The 16,262-nt window shown below is 33.1% G+C and overlaps 1 protein-coding gene across 21 annotated transcripts in view; it reads right to left on the bottom strand.

The window, feature by feature from the left end:
• cher (filamin-A) overlaps nt 1–16,262 on the bottom strand; it is a 292,709-nt gene that overhangs the window by 13,961 nt on the left and 262,486 nt on the right. For 12 of the 21 annotated variants that reach the window (XM_067117612.1, XM_067117611.1, XM_067117602.1 and 9 more), the window contains 9 exons: nt 14,670–14,805; nt 13,353–13,493; nt 12,897–13,043; nt 10,159–10,497; nt 9,437–9,567; nt 9,176–9,307; nt 8,660–8,773; nt 6,386–6,679; nt 5,556–5,775 (listed from right to left, as the gene is read on the bottom strand). In XM_067117612.1, the coding sequence (XP_066973713.1) occupies nt 5,556–5,775; nt 6,386–6,679; nt 8,660–8,773; nt 9,176–9,307; nt 9,437–9,567; nt 10,159–10,497; nt 12,897–13,043; nt 13,353–13,493; nt 14,670–14,805 (1,654 nt within the window). The remainder of the gene's footprint in view (nt 1–5,555; nt 5,776–6,385; nt 6,680–8,659; nt 8,774–9,175; nt 9,308–9,436; nt 9,568–10,158; nt 10,498–12,896; nt 13,044–13,352; nt 13,494–14,669; nt 14,806–16,262) is intronic. The other 9 variants (XM_067117617.1, XM_067117615.1, XM_067117610.1 and 6 more) reach the window with 1 other exon arrangement.

The following is a 16,262-nucleotide window of genomic DNA, read 5'->3' on the forward strand; positions in this document are numbered from 1 at the left end:
CATTTCATGCTTTAACCTTTGAGGATCTAAACTTTGTCTCGCATCTTTAAATGCAGCAACAAAATTCTTCATTACAGCTACTGCTCTAAATTTTCAAACTATAAATTAAGTAAATCAATGTATGGTAAATAAAAATAAATTTCAGATTACTGAGTGTCATTATCACATGTGCCATAAGCCTTAATAGATCAACCATGGAAAAGTGACTGCATTACAGCAGTTAACTTATCATTCTTATGTTCAAATTACACTTTTAGTAAAACACAATTACCAGTTAATATATAAAGTGAAGACTATGTTCATGTAATAACATATAAAAGAATGAGTTGAGTTGGGTGAAAGACATACGTACATACACACTCTATTGACCTTGTATGAGCCAGTATCTCACCTTGATCATTAGGAGGAGTACTTTCTGGGTAAGGTGGATGATACGGGTAAGTATATGGATGATGACCCTGTACAGGTTGTTGATTAGGGGTTGTAACATTCCCTTGGTTATTATTGCAAAAAGGGGGGCCCGAATTAGGATACACCTGTGGTGGAGGAACACCCACCGATTGAGGATGATTTGTAGGTGGAGGAGGATGAGAAGAAACGGAACCTCCCCCAACGGTGTATGAACAAAATGTTTTGTAACGAGGCATATAGTCCCCCATCATTACTAATTGAAAATTCTCAATCACTAAACAAAGTTTATTAAGACACTGCGATGCAGTCGTACGTATGTGTTTTAAACAATTACTTTCTTTAGTCAGTTTTCCATTTTAAAATGCTCGTTGTAGTTAGTTAGCACTAAAGTCTTCAAAATTTCTTACTCTATTTCAAAATATCTGAGGAAATAAGAAGAGCAGGAACTGAATACCCTATATTATAAAAGGATTTCTCTTTTAAGAATGTTCCAATTGACTTTCACTGCCTTTTTGTCTTAATGTTATCCATTTTGCTCACAAGTTATATATCACTACCTGAAATCCCTTTTACACCTACACACATCAATTTTTTCTTTTACTGAAGTTTTCTCCAATTAATACCCGAGATGTTTAAGCAGAATTCATAAAATTCAGCCTATTTAAAAACTTTTCAGATTTAGGTGGCTGACGGAAGTGCTGTACTTGACATTGGCTACCCAAAACACAATCACATAAAGCTTCCTATTCCACAAATAGAGAATTTCATATTAAATATTTCTTTATTTCATGACAATCTTCGCTAGGTGCTCGTTTTCAGGAAATTCTATCACTTTGTATGAAAACAAAAGTAATGATGACTAAATGATGACCATGCTACAGCTAACTGCTGAAATTTCAAAGATGTGCTCACTCTAATAATAGTACACATTTATAGAGTGCACTTCCTTATACCAATAAAGTTTTGCTTAATTTTCTCATTACTTCACAGCAGATAACCAATGAGCACTGCACTAAGAAAACTGTTCATAAGTTAGCCATAGAAACACCCTTTCCTTGGCACCTTGGCAAAGAGACTGACTCTCCTGGCTGTTACTGATGAGTCCATGGCCCAAAATTAAGCATCACTGCTTCTGAAATAGAATTTTTCTCCTTCCCAATATCAGTGCCCATGACCATTCTAATTTCTGCTTTACTGTACATTTAAAATTCTTACCCATAAAATTATACATAACCCTTAAACAAATTTTACATCCATACCCAAAAATGCTACAAAAACCATTATGCAATCTCCTACATGCAGTGGTATATATAAATCATGTAATTAATCAAAATATGAATTTGATTTTGGCTACCAGAAACCTTATGGCAGTTAACATAATGATCACTATTTCCTTAATTTTGAAGCGAGTGTAAGCATACAAGCCCGCAGGTCATTAAAAATGAACTTCCCCATAAATTCAAATACTGCAGCAATAGAGGATACTGGCAATTTATCACTGTCCTAAAATAATAATCATAAAGGTTCAATACAGAAAGATAAAAATGTTGATATGTATGTAAAATGTTAACAGCACAGTGTTTGCAAAAGGTTAAGCCTGGACAAAATAAGCACTGTTAAAAGTACAACACTACGACATTCCACTTTAAGTACAATGCATAGCTTGTACATCATTTGCATGTAGCAACTATGGTCAACTTCAGCAGTATTGCATGTAGCAACTATGGTCAACTTCAGCAGTATATTTAAAAATACTGTTGCCTTACTAGGAAAAGACAATGTTTAAAAGGATAAGTCTACTATACAATTTATTTTCAAAAGAATCCATAATTCACATACATTTATCCTATTTGGGGTCAATAATTGAGATTAACTGTTAAGAGGAAAGCAGAATTTCGATTTTATTTGATATTCACCACATATATCAGGAAATTATTACACCAGAAAAGTCTTTATCAACTAAAAAATTGTTAACAGTGAGGTACAGCTGTTTATTAAAGAAGGTTTCCATGAATCATGAATAGTTTAAAAACCAATGGAGTGCAAGGAAATTTTTGTTAAAAGTTGCAGTCAGATACATAAAATTTGGCAAGAAGGGAAGCAGCCCATCTTAGTTCATATGTGGGCGGTGGGATGGTGCCCTGATGCTTTTGGATCTATGCCCACTTACCAAGCTGCAAAAACCAATACCACCCACCCATAGCACCAAACCACTAGTCACCATCATTCCTTTAAAAACCCAGTAAACAACTTTTTAGTAAAATTTATCACGTCTCCCCAGATCTAAGAAGCGCTTTGATCTTGCTTTATTTGTCATTCAGTGATCTAGTTTATTTGACAAGCACCACACAGCATTCAGCTATTTGGAGTACAAATATAATGTTTGATAAGATAGTCAAACTCTAACTTTTGTTCACTTAGTGTTAGAGGTTTATCATGCAAGAATCAGATGTAATAAGCATAACTTGCTATTCTAAAGGATACACTCAGCCAATGTCTAATTTATGAATCATCAATATAAAGCCACTTACTTATATCCCTTGCCAAATAACCCTTTTTGTTGAATAACCCTTGTTGAAAAAAAAATAAACTCTGAAATGTGTTTACCCCAAAATTCCCTGTAATTAAGGAACTTGAGGCACTTTTGTATTTAGTATACAGTGTTGTAATTTTATTTTTCATAAATGTCACTTTCTGATCTTAGCTTCAGCTGTATTAATAAAAATAATCTCTTCATGTTAAATGCAATGAGTAAAAATCACAAAAAAACTACATGGGGAACTAACAAAAGTATTCACTGTCGAAAACAAAATTGCACTATTCGCCCTCTCGTATAAACCATACAGCTTCTTTCTATTTCAAGAGTAGCTATTATGAACGATGTTGCCTACCTAGCCAAGAGTCAGAGCTTAAAATAGTCTGTTAAAAGATGAGGCATGTGACATCAAAAGTATTTATATCTTGTCGGCAAAACACCTGGCAGGAAACTGTGTTTACTTAGCCATTGTCCTCATCTCTTCCTGGATGTAAATCTCTAATACATTATTCCTAAACCTCCAACTTAAACTTAGGCAATGAAAGCTCTAACTTAATTAATTAACTTTAAGAATTAATAAGGACCATACTAGCCAACATACCATTTTTCTGATTATTAAATGGAAGTTTAGCTCACATGAAAGCAACCTGTGTCAATCTCACAGGCAGATAAACCTTGCAAAGGCATGTACAGTATTATAAGAAATAATAAAATGATACCTAAGGTCATATGAATCATCAACCTCTTGCAAATATGAGAAATAACTATATTATAAGAAATAACAAAATGATACCTAAGGTCATATGAATCATCAACCTCTTGCAAATATGAGAAATAACTATAGTTCAACAGGTAAACTAGTAAATTATAGGAACACTTGGAACTATGTTCCTTCTTAGAAGAAAGTATCCTTTTGAAGAAATTCTTGCATTCAAATGTGAAGAAGAGAAAATTTAAATAGCCGTTTTAACAATAATATAACGTTTAAAATTAAAGCAACTTTTGAAAAAAGTAGCAAGATGTAAGAGGGCCACACCACATGAAGATTACCGAACTGATACCTATTTTAAAATTAAAATTCTATTATTTGTAATCATCTAAACTTGAAACAACATTGTAACTACCATTATTTAATACACTGCACACAACAGGACCTATGACAGCTACAAATCTGTTGTCTCATAACGCCTGACCAATAAACTTAAATATGAGTATAAAAAAGAAAAATAAATCACTAGTATTCCTAACATACTAATATCGCTATACTGTAATTACAAATTGTTTAACCAGACCACTTTGTCACATTTCTAGGCTCTGAAGATGGCCCAAATGATTTATCCTTAAATGTAGGGTGGGGAGGATTAGATCAATAAAATCTGAGATGTTGAATTTCTATGGAAAAGACCAAAGGAAATGGTATGAAAAAAAGAAAAACAGAAACCAATACATCAGGGAGCTTAAGGAAGGCTACAAAGAGCCTATAGTACAATCTACAGTGTGCTATTTTAAGTACTATACTGGAGGCATCACCCTCTGTTTGAGAAAGACAAGTTGGTTGCCATTGCCCATTGCTTACTCTAACTAGACCACTGTGTAATCTTGAGATTCTCATAAGACTAAGGGAGATTTTTTCATGAATAAGGACAAACTGGATCAGTTTAAATGATGTTGGACAGTTAGAAGGGAAGAGATCAAAGGACGCCAATAATATGTAAAAAGAAAGCAACACAGGATGAGAGAGAGAGAGAGAGAGAGAGAGAGAGAGAGAGAGAGAGAGAGAGAGAGAGAGAGAGAGAGAGAGAGAGATATTTTCAAAAGAACTCTACAAAGAATTTTTCAATAATTTCTGACATCTGCACTACACAAGGCACAATGTTGTCAGTAACACCACCAAACCCTGCCCTAGAGAATGAAAGTGCAAAAGTAATGACATTTAAAAAAAAACACGGTAAAGAAAGGGTAAAGGTAATCTCAGCAATATAATGCTTCAGCCCTGTGACTAGTGTGGAATCATTTCTAGACCCTGTTAAACATAGATGCTCATCCTAGTGGAACAGGTTAAGATTTGATGAAAAATATGTAAAAAAAATTACTATACTCTATTTGCATTTCAAACTTAAACTCAAATTGGAAAAAAGTGCAAATATTCCCCAAAAATACACAAAAGAAATCAAAAGCATGTGTGAAGACAGTTCAGAAGAGAATGGACAGGAATTTACAGCCTTCTAGTTAACCGAGTGATATTACATCATGTACTACATTCCTTATTTTGAAGAAACTTTTTGAAGTTCTGGTATACCCTTATACCAACTCATAAATATATCTTGACAAACAAAATTTTTTATGTCATTGGTATATGCATATAAAAGATGTCCTGATAAATAAAAAAAAATACTGTTTTTGATTTAGTCTCCTTCATTAGCTCACTGTCTTGTAAAAACATTCTGCGCTGCTCTGTGCTGTAGTTCTTCAGCTACATTACAGAGTGTAATGTGTAAAATATATTTTGAACTGTCATTGACACAATTAATATGACACCCAACACACTTCTATTTCAAGTCAACTAAAGAACTGGAACATATATGAATCAAAACTGATTAACACTCACCAGGTTCAGAAACAAGGTAGGAAACGTAACACGAGCCATCTTTACGATCCTTGAAGTCAATCTCTGCTTTGCTAGGGCCTTCAACAGATATCGCAAGAGAGCCAGCACCAGCTTCACGAGTCCAAACATTGAATTCTGAAGGCATGTCTTGTTCACCTCGCTCCAACCCAGGTCCACCTGCATGTACACGATGAGCACCTCCATCCTTCAAGGGGCCAACCTATGAGCAAATGGAAAATAATTATAAGCAACTGATGATGTAAGAACAAAAGTTTCCCAGCACTTTATATCAATTGAGCATACAACATAATTTACAACAAAATGAATGCATTATCCAAATAAAGCAAGACTACATACAATAATCTGGTACTGAAGCATAATTAAAACAACTTCTGTAGCACAAGCAGCATCTTTAATCATAATTCACAATAAGCCATGTTACATACCATCTTAGAAATTTACCCAAAAATCTTACAAACTGTTCTAAACAATTTACTCATACTACACCATCCAAACTATGCCAGTACACCTACACCATGCATAATAAAATGCTGCTATGAAATTATGTACAGTGCAGTTACAGAGGGAAAGGCTGTTTCATGAATTTAAGAGTTACATTAGTTCTTCGTACGTATTGTTTTGAAATACTTTCCCCTCAGCATTCATCTTATGCAAAAAAAATTAGAATAATACTGTATATTCAAGTTTTGTTTAATTCAGACATTTTGATTGGAATTATATGCAATGCTATTTTGGTCCACACTCAGAAGTTTCATCTTGACTATCAAAGTCCCATAATATTAAAATTAATAAATTCTTTGCAAACTTACTGTAAATTGGAAGGGTGATCCAGGAATGTGCATTTCCTGGTATTTGACAGACACAGTGTGAACACCAAGCTCCTTTGGTACAAAGTTAACTCCATACAGGCCATCCTCCACTTCACCAACACCAGCATCCTCAGTGACACCACCAGGGGAGGTTACAGATGCTTTTAAATCAAATGGTGAGATTCCAGGAAGTTTAAACGTAAGACGGCATTGTGAGCCTACTTCTGTCAGTGGCACAGCCTCACGCTGCCTCTTTATACGCTCTGTTTGTTGATTGGAACCTTCTCCTGTGACCTGGATGAAAAATTAAGGGAATTTAAATAAACTAAACTATGCATGCAGTAAGTGCTAATTATTATTATACTTACATTAATGTATAATTTATACTATCATTACTAATAAAGAAAGATCAGATTGCAGCACGGTTTATATCTAAATCAATCTTGATTATACTTAATGTCCGTTATGATAGACCACTGACTATTACTTCAAATGATAACCTTGTTTATCATTAAATATTTTAAGTTTACCAGCAGCAAGCCATCTAAAATCTACAACTACCACACTACCAAAATATAACTTAAAATTTATTTCATGACAAAGGCAGCACCAACTTACTACAAATTATATATTCAATAATACGGATTAAAATATTAAGTAGCACTGTACTGAAGGAGGTCATGCTTCATTTTGAATACTGTAGTGTACTAAGAAAAGGTCCTGCTTATAAGTGGAAGCTATTAAACCTTACTTTCAAACTCTAAAGAAAAATACTAGTATGACCGAGTACTTATTCGTTGGGAAGTATAATCAGTTTCTAACAGGCAGCATAAAAGAACCTATAATTCTTGAAAAGTTCATCTGCTCCCTAGCAAACAAACTAATTGCCATAAATATTTTTTAATATATTTCTACAGGATGCAATTTCTAAGCAAATCATTATACGCAACTTTACAACGATAAACATTTTATGTCTAACTGAAAAGAATCAAAAACTAAAATTGTTATGATTTTACCAGCAAAATTAGTGCTTTCTCAATTTCTTCACATCCCTAAGAAACTCCTTGTGATGGATATTTATCAATACCACTCAATATATAATATAGTACAGTGCTGTGACTCAAAACTAAAATCAAGGTACAAGAGGTAATTTTATTTTTCATTTTATGAAAGTTTACTGCAAGCAAGCAAAATTTTGTACAATAAGCAAACTACTGCATTGCCTTTAAATACAGCTAAATCTAGTTTATGGAATCCAAAAGCACTACTTTCAGTGTAGTATAATACATGAAATATCTAGATAGCTACAAAAAATTCTTGTACATTAAAAAGCAAAAAATTAAGTTACAAATTACAATGACTATGGCTTTCCAAATGCAAGATACTGCTATATGTACAGCAGTACATTTCACAACACCTTTATCTTGTAAATTATCTCATTTCAGGTATATAATGTACAGTATATATACTGTACATTGGCCTTGCACTTTTCCAATCATCTGGTTAAACATCACACATTACCATTTTTATCAAAATCTATCATAGATCAATTCATCCTAATGGACACAGTATCATAGTGAGATGTAAAAAGTAATTCTCACTCATTCTAATATGTGGTCTATGGGAACAGACATCAAATGATGACCCTCAGTGCCTTCACTATTTTTAATCTAACTGAAGTAAAACTGTCCTAACAAAAATGACTATACAGAATCAGGTCTATTACAAGTTAAAGAAATTCCTCTCCGAATACTGTAGTTTATCTTTTTTATTTTTGCTTAAAAAGAGATTTGACTTTTTAAGCTAAGTCAGGTGAACACTACTGGAAGTATAGTATTAATTCAATTTTTTTAAGTTTCTTCAATATTTTTGCTAAGGCATTCACCTGCATTAAGATTAAAAACAGATAAATCAATTATCGTTCCTACTAAGGCCATAAACTCAAATAAAATTCAATGCAAATTAACAGTATAATAGTCAAAACAACTGGTTTGAAGAGTTTTGCTTCCTTCAGTATTATTGATAGAATCACACCCACATCTAATAATTTAGAAATGTAAATTATCAAATAATTCAGATCTCTGTTAATGTATGAGGAAGCTGAAAGGAATTTAATTTACTACTGTTGAAAAATTAAACATATGTTTACCAATATGTAACTCATAAGCTTTTTTTATTTAAACAGAAGCAAAATTCTATCTGAACACAATACTATACATTTTTCTTTATATTTAACTTGTATATTTAAAAAAAAATTATCACAGAAGCACAAACCTTAGCAGTGAAAGGAGATCCAGGGACATGATTATCTGCAAACTTGAGGTTAACAATGTAATAACCTGGCTCAGTGGGCTTGTATCCAATGGTCAGTGTTCCATCCTCATTATCCTAAAACATTAAAAATAATACATGAGATCATTTCATAACAAAATACATTTCAATCAGAGAAACTTACTTAAAAAATATTAAAAGTTCTATCATACAAACTGGGAACATTTTATCATTACAGTAACATATTACTTATGGTAGTGCTTTAAATACCATAATTGAGCAGGAGTACATTTTCTTTTTGTCTGCCAATATCAAAAGTACCTTTAATATTACTCAAAATAATCTAATGTTCTTGCAATACTGAGAAATATAAAAACTGAAAAATCATTTTTCTTTAAATACAATACATTCTTTTTTGAAATAGCTAATACCAAAAGGCTCCAAATTAAGCAAGGCAGATAACGTGACTTAAAGACAGGATTGTGAGGTGAACACAAGAAAATAAATGATGATATACACCTTGCACTGGATATCTGCTTTAGATGGGCCTTCAATTGAGAGTGAAAGACCGCCATAGCCAGCATCACGTGTGTCAATGGTGAACTGGTTTTCATGATGAGTCTTGCCCTCCTTCAAAGCATCGCCTGTGATCTAAAAAAAGAAATAAAGGGAGGTAAGTTTATATAAATCATCATTCCCTGCAAGGTATTTTGAAATATAATCACTCTAGAAATAATCATTTTCACATCAAACAGTCTCTTCCAAAAATCAATTACTTACCTTAACTTTCGAAGCATCACCAACTTCTTTTTCTCCAACAGTGATTTTGAAGGGAGAGTTGGCAATGTGTGTTCCCATGCGCTTAACAGAAACCAAGTGCTCACCAACCTCACGAGGTGTGAAAGAAATACCTACGTACAAGAAAGTTCACTTGATTAACAAAACTCCTTATCTCATACATTACACATTCAATAACTCCTGCCTACTAACTGTATTGTAAGTTGCATACATAACATTCACTGAAAGGGATTTTTTTTTTTACATCCTTAAGTCTACGTGAAAGGAAAATTAATTCTATTACTTAGCCAAAATTGAATAAATTTTTTAGGACCTCTTAAAGCTTGGTTGTAAATATCAATATACTGTACTGTACCATCACTTGATAGCATACATTTGTAGTATCAGACTCTGGATGCCACAAATATTATGTATTCAAAGATGAAGACTGTACTCAATAATGTTAAATTAGTAAAAAAAAAAAATCATAAAAATAACATTTACTATTAAGCCAAATGTTCATTTTTACATTCTGTTCCTTTAAACTACAAACTTGTACTATATCCACATAAACATACAACTGTCAATCAAAAGACTCTTAATTTTATTTTAGACCAATCCTAATGAAAAATGGTGGTAACAATTTGCAGAAAGCACTGATTATGTAACAACAAAATAATAACTTTGATTATCCATTCTAAAAGTATTAAAGAATAAGAATTTACCAAGATGACCGTTGGGGAGCTTTTTGAGGAAGCAGGGCTCTTCTAAGCCTGAAGGAGCCTGGATTGAAGCATTGAGACTCTTGATGTCTGAATCTGTCACCTTGCCTGGGAGGCTAACCTCAGATTGAGAACCAACACTGATCTGGTTTCTCTTGCGACCTTCTCCTGTAACTTTCACTGAATATGGGGACCCCTTGATGTGTTTCTCAGCAAACTTAACAGATACTTTGTATTCTCCAGGGGCAGTTGGCAGGTAGCTCACAGACACTGTTCCATCCTTGTTGTCATGGCAGGAAATCTCTGCTTTGCTTGGTCCCTCAACAGCCAGAGAGAGGCCTCCTGATTATTGCAATAACGATAAAGAAAACAATGAAGTGGAGCTTTAAGTAAAAAAAATGTTCTATTAATTTATTACGATATCACACATTAATTTTCAACAATTTAGTGGTAGATTATAATTTGCTTTACATTATATACAAGGTCTTCAAGACAGGAATTTTAAAAATACTTATATTAACAAAGGAAGAAATCACATGCAGTGCTAGGCTGCATTTGAAAAATACTATTTACTCAAAAGAATTAAAGTTACATTAAATTAACTGAAGCTTTACTTTACATCTGTCACTTTTTTATGCGCAAGAATTAGCATATTAATACAAACCAATGCACAAAATTCAGAGATGTCTCTTGAAATTGATTCATGTACTGTATCAGGTAACGTGGAACCAAACACTGAACTGATATATAATACTTTGTTTGAATTCAATTAATACTGTGCATCAAACTAAAGCATCTTTACTTTATACAGTGTCCAAAATTGTACAAAGACTAAATATCACAAACTATTCTTTATGCAGACCATAAAACATTTAAATTATGAACCTCACATACCAACTAAGATATGATTCCTACCAACCTTCCAATAACTTTACTTAATTCTTTGGCAATATTGAACATTTTTTTAGCAATCCCTAGTCACAGAGAAAAATGCACAGTGAGCTGAGAATTACATAGGCTTTTTACAGGACAACTGCAAAGTTGCTACATAGGCCTCGATTGAATGTTTCATAAGTAAAGAAAAATGTAAACAATAGTATTCATGCTTTCAAAAATACAAAACTTCTATAAGTATGAAGGGAGGTATCAACAAGTATCTCTCAAATCCATTAGCACTTAATTAGACTTCAAAAAGGGAGCATTTCTGTTAATGTAGTTTATCAGCAACCCAACAGGTTAATTATTTTTTCCAGAAAAATAGTAGCTAAAGTTCTACTAGAGAATAACTAAAATTCTGTTACTGTATTTTCATTAATATCCTAACATTAACAATATAACTCTGGATTATGAAATAACTAAACATGATTACAAGTTCTTAAAACTATGAAGAGAATTTAAAACACATGTACCTTCCTCAATATTTAAATATATATTCTGTATGCTAAACAACCTAGGAAAATATTACCTAATTGTTCTTATGAATTATTACAGTACATAATGATGATGAATTGATCACACTTCTCTAGACAACTCAAAATTCTACATAAATTAAATTAGTGGCAAAATAAGGAAAAAAATTACTTTGCTGCATAAAAAGTGGTAAAATAAAACATCTGCTGCAGATACTGTAAAATGCTAGTGGCTATATATCACTGCTGTACAATATCACAGGAACTCCAAACAGGCAAGGTATGCTAACTTACAGATAACAAAAACAAACAAAACAAGGTAGAGCTTCAAGTGAGAAAGAAGGCGAAGAGATAAAGATATAAAAAAGAGAACAAGAGAGAGAAAAGAATAAGAGAGAGAGAAAAAGCTATAATTTAGGTGTCTGACAATGTGTTTATCTTTTATGGCGAAAATAAATATGTAATTCAAACCTTTTAAGTGAATCCATTTGTGGCTTGAAATTAGAAAAAATATTCATGTAGAGTTATATTTCTTTTTAATAATCATTTTAATGCATGGATACACAATATATCTCAAACGAATTTGGTATATGCAATCTAAATCTATCTTCCACTCATCCATATTAAAATTTGCAAAAAGTATAAATAAAATGAAACAAGTAAAATTTCACCACTTATGCACTTTGTTACTGGCTTTACTTTATTACTTTAGTCACAAAACTCACACAATTTTTCCATATATATCCAAATATCTTCTTCCATATTCAATGAACTTTATTTACAGATACTGTAACACTGTTTCATGCTTTGAATGACATTCTCTTTTGTTTTCCACAAATACTGAAAGTACTTACTTTCAGTGAATAAATTCATTAACAATATTTTATTCATTCATAGAATAAAGCATAGAAAGGAAAAAACCTGAGTATAAGGGTATCCTTTTAGGTAATTCAGAATAAATTTTTCATGTTAATATATACTGCAAAGCAACTATTGTAGTTCAGCGTATGCCAGCAAAAGGTGTTATTAACAGAGTCTACATCACTCTTCAGCCAGGCTCACTGAAAAATGACTTTTAATCATCTAACATCTTTATTCCATTGCGTTTAAAGAATGGTTTAGCTTGTCACTTAAGCATTTACCTTCAAGAGGTATGGCTGGGTGTTCTGATGTTTATTTCTGAGTGTATCAAATGAGTGTCACTTACATTTGTGAGAAAGCTCATCTATACCTGACTGAACTTTAACACCCAGGACCAAGAGCCGCCATCAGGTAGAGACCACACAAAAGCTGTAGGTGACAGAGAGAAAAAGAAAAAAGAGAAGACCCTACCGCGTAGTGTGGAGCTACCTGCACCAGCATCCTTGGTGGAAATGGTAAAGTTGCAGGGTTCGCCAGTAATGCCATGCACGAGGCCCCCACCATAAGCTGTCACGTACCCAGATGAGATGGAATCCACATGGAATTTGAAGGGGGATCCTGAGATAAATAAAAAAAAAATCTTTTTAAAAATTACAGATATTACCAAACTTACTTAACTCATGTTATAAAAAATAATCTTTGCATTACAATTACTTGATATTTTATTAATTTTTAAAAAGGTAAAATAATTTAAAACAGTAAAATTCTAGGTAACAACTTTATCACTGATGACCAACTGTGGCTGTTTTGCCAAAAGACAGCCGTGCTCAAGAATATCTTCCTGTCTTGCGATTATCTTTAGGCTCCCAATTTTCAGTTGACAACTGCTGTTGAAAAAGAAGAAATACCACATAAAAAAAGTCTGACCTTGTACATGTTCTGAATTGTATTTTATGTGAAGTTCATGGAGACCCTCCTCCTTTGGTTCATAGCGAACAGACACCGTGCCATCACGATTATCCTCAATTAAGGGGTTGTCAACTCTTCCAGAAGGCATTTTGACTTCAGCTGCAAACAAAAGTAAGATTTTTAGTTTAAATATCTCTTTAAAATGTTTCCATAAGAAGCAATTATAAAAGTTTGTAAAAAGATTACACTTGTGGAATACCAAACTAGATCTGCATTTATTAGCATCTCTTAAATTCACAAGACTTGTACTATAACGGAGTAAAATTTAAAAGCAAACAATTTTCTGGTTTACTGAAAATCAATATCATTTTAATATATCTATCTATCTATCCATCTATCTATCCCTCTATCTGCTTGACCAGTTAGTATTTTAAAGTAATTATAAAAAGTATATATATTATAACATATATATATATATATATATATATATATATATATATATATATATATATATATTATATTCTTTTTATAATTTCTTTAAAATACTACCTGGTCCAAAGTCCAAGTCTACATACATTAGTTTAGCTTGTTTTTATATACTACATACCTGCACACACACACACATACATATATATATATATATATATATATATATATATATATATATATATATATATACATAATCAATTTGCTGTGTTGACATGTGAAAAACATGTGTATGCATAAATTTGTTTAGGTATTGCACATCTGCTACTTATGTAATTTTTCATTTTTTTTTAAGCTTGAACCTCCAGTTTTTAAAACCTGTCACATACAAATTTGAATTTCAATAACAAATGAGTGTCTTTATTTTCTTTAGGACATTAGTTCCTATAACAAGTGCATTAAGTTTTCATAAGATTCCAAAAACAAACTTTTATTTTTGCTTCTAAAAGAGGCAAAAAAAAAAAAAAAAAAAAAAAAAAAAAAACTTTATTAATCATAATCTAGGATCTTATCAATGTCTATTTCTGTAAGTACTGGGTTCCCTCAAGGCAGTGTCATAGAGGCCCGTTTTCTGGAATCTTCAAGCATCTTACATCCAAAACTGGCACGAAACTGGTGACAAAATTAACGTTATACATGTTAATTTCTACGAGGACCACCTTCCCAAACAGGTCAAACTTAAATTTTGCTTTTATATATTGAAAAAATACTGTCTAAATGGTGCCAAGTTTTCTGCAAGGTGACAGGAGACAGTAAAAAATAAAGCTGGCTCGCTAGCACCGCCTTCAGGGACACCACTACCTCAAAACCTACTCGTCTGACATCGAGAGTGTCTTGAGTGGGACTCACCAGTGACGTGACCACCTGTGGTTGGTAATGGGATGTTATGTAGCTCGACGGGGCGGTAGTTGGATGTGCCACTCGGCGCTCCCTGGAGTCCGTTAACCTTAGTCTGGGTTTGGCGGTACTCGTCCTCAGACTGGGCCTGAAATGATGGCAAGATAACCTCGTTAAATTCGTAATACTCGAGGCACAGTAAGCTTTAAATACATCGAGTTGCCACAGAATTTGAACGGTTACACTGAAAGGAATGAAAAGTATAAAATATTAAATGGCAATGGCATATCTGGTCATAGGAAAAAAAATAAAAGAGCGTTGACAAATTTATGAAACTACTAAAGATCACTGAACATTTTGAAATTTTAAAAGCTTCAAATGTTGATAAAACATGGCGTAACTGCACAAGAATTCTTTTACAAATATAAGAGCTTCTGTTATTATTCTACTTCAAATATAAACAAGCCAATATGTAAATCAGCATATGTGACTGATAAAAATCTGGCCATTTTCAACAAAAAAGAAAAACGTACAAAATTCCAAAACTAACAGCCAACACGTAGGAAAAACAAAACAAAATTCACAACCTAAAACATCCGATGCATCTCAACACAAAAGACAAATAATCTGAGAGTGCTTCAGTAACGGAAGGCAAGAGAAGAAGACGGAGAATGGGTAAGGACAATTATCGTCTGAGGAAGCTGCGAAGAAGAAGAAGAAAGCATCACATTATCTCCTGAACGCTGCTTGACCCTTGACCTCCACCCACTTAACTTACGGAGTCATTCCCATCGTTTTCTACCTGCCTCCAGACTGACTGAATGGGAAAGGCAATTCGTGGATGTTTGGGCATCCCAGAATGCATTTTTCAAAGACGGATGAACATACACTTCCTAGCAAGTATCTTGAAAGTATAAGGACTTATTTATCAATTATGTTTAATTACGAAAAAATGGCGACGTTACATCTACCAATGCACAGATACAACTAAACTGATATAAAACGAACTGCAATATTCACTCACACACGAACACAAACACACACTATGTATTTAAAATTTGCAAAAAAATTGCTTAAAGAATATATTTATGACCAATTGTACATAAGTCATATGCCTGTGCACGTTTCATTACGCTGCAAAATCTGATGTACATGTACTCCGGGGATTGGATTCAAGACTAGTTCAATCTACTAGTCCAAGAGCGACCTCTTTAGACAATAAATGTACAACCAGTATTTTAACCCGAGGAGTTTCCTAGCCAGACTATGTATAAATATTTCAGGCTTATTAGGACATGGCTACTCGGAAGATCTTCACAAGGAATGTTACCAAGTTAAAACAGAACAGAAACTAGAAACGATACAAATATCTGGCAAGTAAATAGATCAAATGCAAAGGTGATGTCGTATAAGAGACCCGTGCTCAAAATTTGTTTATCTAACCAAATTTCATTTACCCTCATTAATTTCATTTGACAAATATACAATGTACAAATATACAATGGTTGCGCATCAGTGTATTTTCTGGTCTACAAAAGGCACGAAAGAGTGTCTGGTGACACTGTCCAGGAACCAACCACATTTCTCACCAGCGCAAAGAAGCTG

The sequence above is a fragment of the Macrobrachium rosenbergii genome, chromosome 15, assembly GCF_040412425.1.
Source record: "Macrobrachium rosenbergii isolate ZJJX-2024 chromosome 15, ASM4041242v1, whole genome shotgun sequence".
Classification (NCBI taxonomy): Eukaryota; Metazoa; Arthropoda; class Malacostraca; order Decapoda; family Palaemonidae; genus Macrobrachium; species Macrobrachium rosenbergii.